This window comes from Periophthalmus magnuspinnatus, chromosome 15 (assembly GCF_009829125.3).
Source record: "Periophthalmus magnuspinnatus isolate fPerMag1 chromosome 15, fPerMag1.2.pri, whole genome shotgun sequence".
Lineage (NCBI taxonomy): Eukaryota > Metazoa > Chordata > Actinopteri > Gobiiformes > Gobiidae > Periophthalmus > Periophthalmus magnuspinnatus.
The window spans coordinates 1,961,388-1,964,336 of record NC_047140.1 but is presented as its reverse complement, the minus strand read 5'-3'; the positions used below and the strand labels follow the sequence as shown (position 1 = coordinate 1,964,336).

The following is a 2,949-nucleotide window of genomic DNA, read 5'->3' as shown; positions in this document are numbered from 1 at the left end:
ACAAGGTGGCTGTTGCAGAAATTGGGTTGAGGCATAATCTACAGGGCGGCAGAGCTTAGCTAGTTGTGATCATGCTAGATAATGTAGCCATTAGCACCCATCCACTGAGAGATTTTGGGAGAGGAGAAGAGATGTGGGTCCCTTAAATGTAATGGCACCTATAAGGGAAGCGGTTAAATAACAGTTTAATCTCAAATAGAAATTGAATGACAAAAAATTCAACTCTAAATGCAAACTATGTCACCCCCAGTGTGTCCAGAAGACCAGTGTAAATGATACATTGGTGTATTAATATGCATTTGATACAGTGGAGATTGTTGAACCCTTTGTGGTGTCTTCTTACAAGGCCTGATGCCTGAGAAGTCTGAAGTCGCACACTTCAAATGCGCAGAGGAGCCTCCCAAAGGCTGATTGGCTTAAGATGACATGGGTCTCACCTGCTTTGTTATTCTCCCATTTAATAGTTTTATCAGTGTCATGAAAGTACAGGCTTTGTACAATTACCAGGTGCATCAGAATAACTCAAAATCTTTTAATTATTTTCTACAAACTAAAACTATCCACCCACAATTACTGAAGAGGTTCACATTTTTTCTGTTTTATATTTTATGTTACCTGTATTCCTAAATCACTGCAATCTCACTAAACCATTATCCTTCTTGTGTGTGTTTGCGTTTATTATTTGATATAAGAATATACATTTTTGCTGGTCTTTATTTACACATAAGGTATGTGGCTGGTTCATATATCTATATGATATTCGTTTATTATCATAAGTTATCATACAGCTATATGATATTAGTTTATTATTAATTCTCATATAGTTATAAGATAATAGTTTTGCAAAATAACATGAAGAAACTTTTCACTGAAATAGAAAATTTATTGAATAGTAGTTATTATTGAAAGTTGAAATAACAATAGAAAGGATATATTTCCTGTGAGTGGAAGCTTGAGCTGGTCCTGTTGCAGTGGGTTCATGTCAGGTGACATCAGATATATTTGACAAATTACTTGTTTGGTAAAAAAAACAAAAAAAACAATGTAAAAGACTTAGTCCTCTGCTGAAGTGTTAACAATATTAGATGAGTGTGTAAGTAGGTGTGGTAGAGGCAACAAATAAAAATAAACGGTACAAAAATTCTTACAATAATTATACACATGGTGTATTTTAACATTGGGAAGCTGATTGCTTTCAGTGAGACATACAGTTGCTGCATAATATATATCTCAACAAATGAAGTGGTAATATACAGGGCTAATGTGGAGACACATTTGGGCGCACTGCAGCGTCAGTACTCGAGCTTGTTGTACAGGTTGTATAAAGGTAACGCTGGCAAGTTGCTCCCGGGATAATACAGCGGGGTGGGAAAGGCAATAGAGCGCGGCACGGGGACCCGCAGTAAAGAGTTCTCTCTAAAAACCAGCGGCATTCCCACGAGTGTCTGTGCCGAGGCATGCGCCATGTTGGCCGCCTCCAGTTCGGCCGAGAGTTGCCGCTTCCACTTGTTTCTACGGTTCTGAAACCAAGTCTTGACCTGTGTCTCTGTGAGCTGAAGGCTGGATGCAAGGCAGGCCCGCTCCGAGCTGCTCAAGTACCGCTTCATGTCGAATGTGGACTCCAGCTGATACACCTGGCTCCGGGAGAACACTGTTCGCGTCTTCTTCTTGGTGCCTTGTTTGTCCGCGCACTCAGATTGGCGCTCCTCGCACAGAGGGGACATCTGGTGGCACGCGCCCTGCTCCTCCTTGTAGTCCTGCAGCAGTGGCCGGCGCGCCTCTCCTGTTGACAGCAGACCTTTGGCTGGACCTGTGCGTAAAAGCGGAAAGGTGCTTTTAGATTGAGCGTCACATGGCGTAACGGATAGAAAACACCGTTTGAAAGTGAGAACTACCTCGGTGAGTTTTAGATAAACAACTACCCGAGTGTGAAGCCTGCTGAGTAGCCTACTATTATTTAATTCACTTCTATTTAACGCTCGATTGGCGACGTGTAGTGCGCCATTTTGAAAAACGTGGTTCATCAATTAGGCGAGCTCAATTGAATTTGAAATGAGAGGAAAAGCCAGAGGTCTTATTATTAATATTAGAACGACGGCATCCAGACCCTCCTCCGCAGTAATAACATCCTACACGTGCACTAAATAACAAACGGGGAATAAACACCATGCACGTGCAAGGAAAAGTCTATCTGCTGTGTTTGTGTCAAATATATTGACAACACAACAACATCGTATTCTATTTTAGTCTGACAAAGAAATGGAATAGGCGTTCAATAATAACAACAACAATAATAATAATAATGATAATAATAATAATAATAATAATAATAATAATAATAATAATAATAATACCTAAACAGGAGAAGTTGTGCGTCTGTGCACAAGGCTCGCTGTGCGTCGTGTCTGAGGAGCAGAAGCAGTCCGCAGAGTCCTCTCCACCGCTGCAGTCTTCTTCTGAAGACACGGACAGAGACCGTCTACGTGGTGGCGCGTGCGGCGGAGGCTCCTTGCTGGGGGCGCGTGGCGTGTCGGAGCCCGTGCCCAGGATGGACTGGATGGTGAAGCTGGAGATGGGGCCCGAAGAACCCTTGCTCCCGCTGTCTTCTGCGCCGCTCATTGTAGCTTCATAACAGTCCTCGCGTTGTGCCGCTTTTGTCTCACTGCCTAAAATACTGCCTTTGTCTCGTGTGGCTGTTAATTGTGGAGTTTTACATTGAAGGAGTTGTTTTTTCTAGAGCTCCGGGAACATGAGTGTAATCCCGGTCCTCCTCCTCTCGCTCTGTTCACCAGCACTGGGCTGCGTGGCTTCATTTGCATGTAGGTAAGCCCCTCCTGGGCCAATGGCGGCCCCGTGCTCCAGCCCGGAACTTTCAAACTGCTGTCAAGTCCGTGACGGGCCAAGAGAGGGAGAGACTCGTGTGCGCTGTGTGGCCATGTTACGGCTCAT

At 43.7% G+C, this 2,949-nt stretch overlaps 1 protein-coding gene across 1 annotated transcript; it reads right to left on the bottom strand.

Moving 5' to 3' along the window:
* Positions 1-1,059: 1,059 nt before the first annotated feature.
* hmx2 (H6 family homeobox 2) lies at positions 1,060-2,710 on the bottom strand. The gene is made up of 2 exons (XM_033979820.2): positions 2,355-2,710; positions 1,060-1,810 (listed from the first exon to the last, which is right to left on the bottom strand). Exons 1-2 carry the CDS (start codon positions 2,617-2,619, stop codon positions 1,293-1,295), a joined length of 783 nt encoding a protein of 260 aa, XP_033835711.1. The 5' UTR covers positions 2,620-2,710; the 3' UTR covers positions 1,060-1,292.
* Between the last annotated feature and the right edge of the window lie 239 nt (positions 2,711-2,949).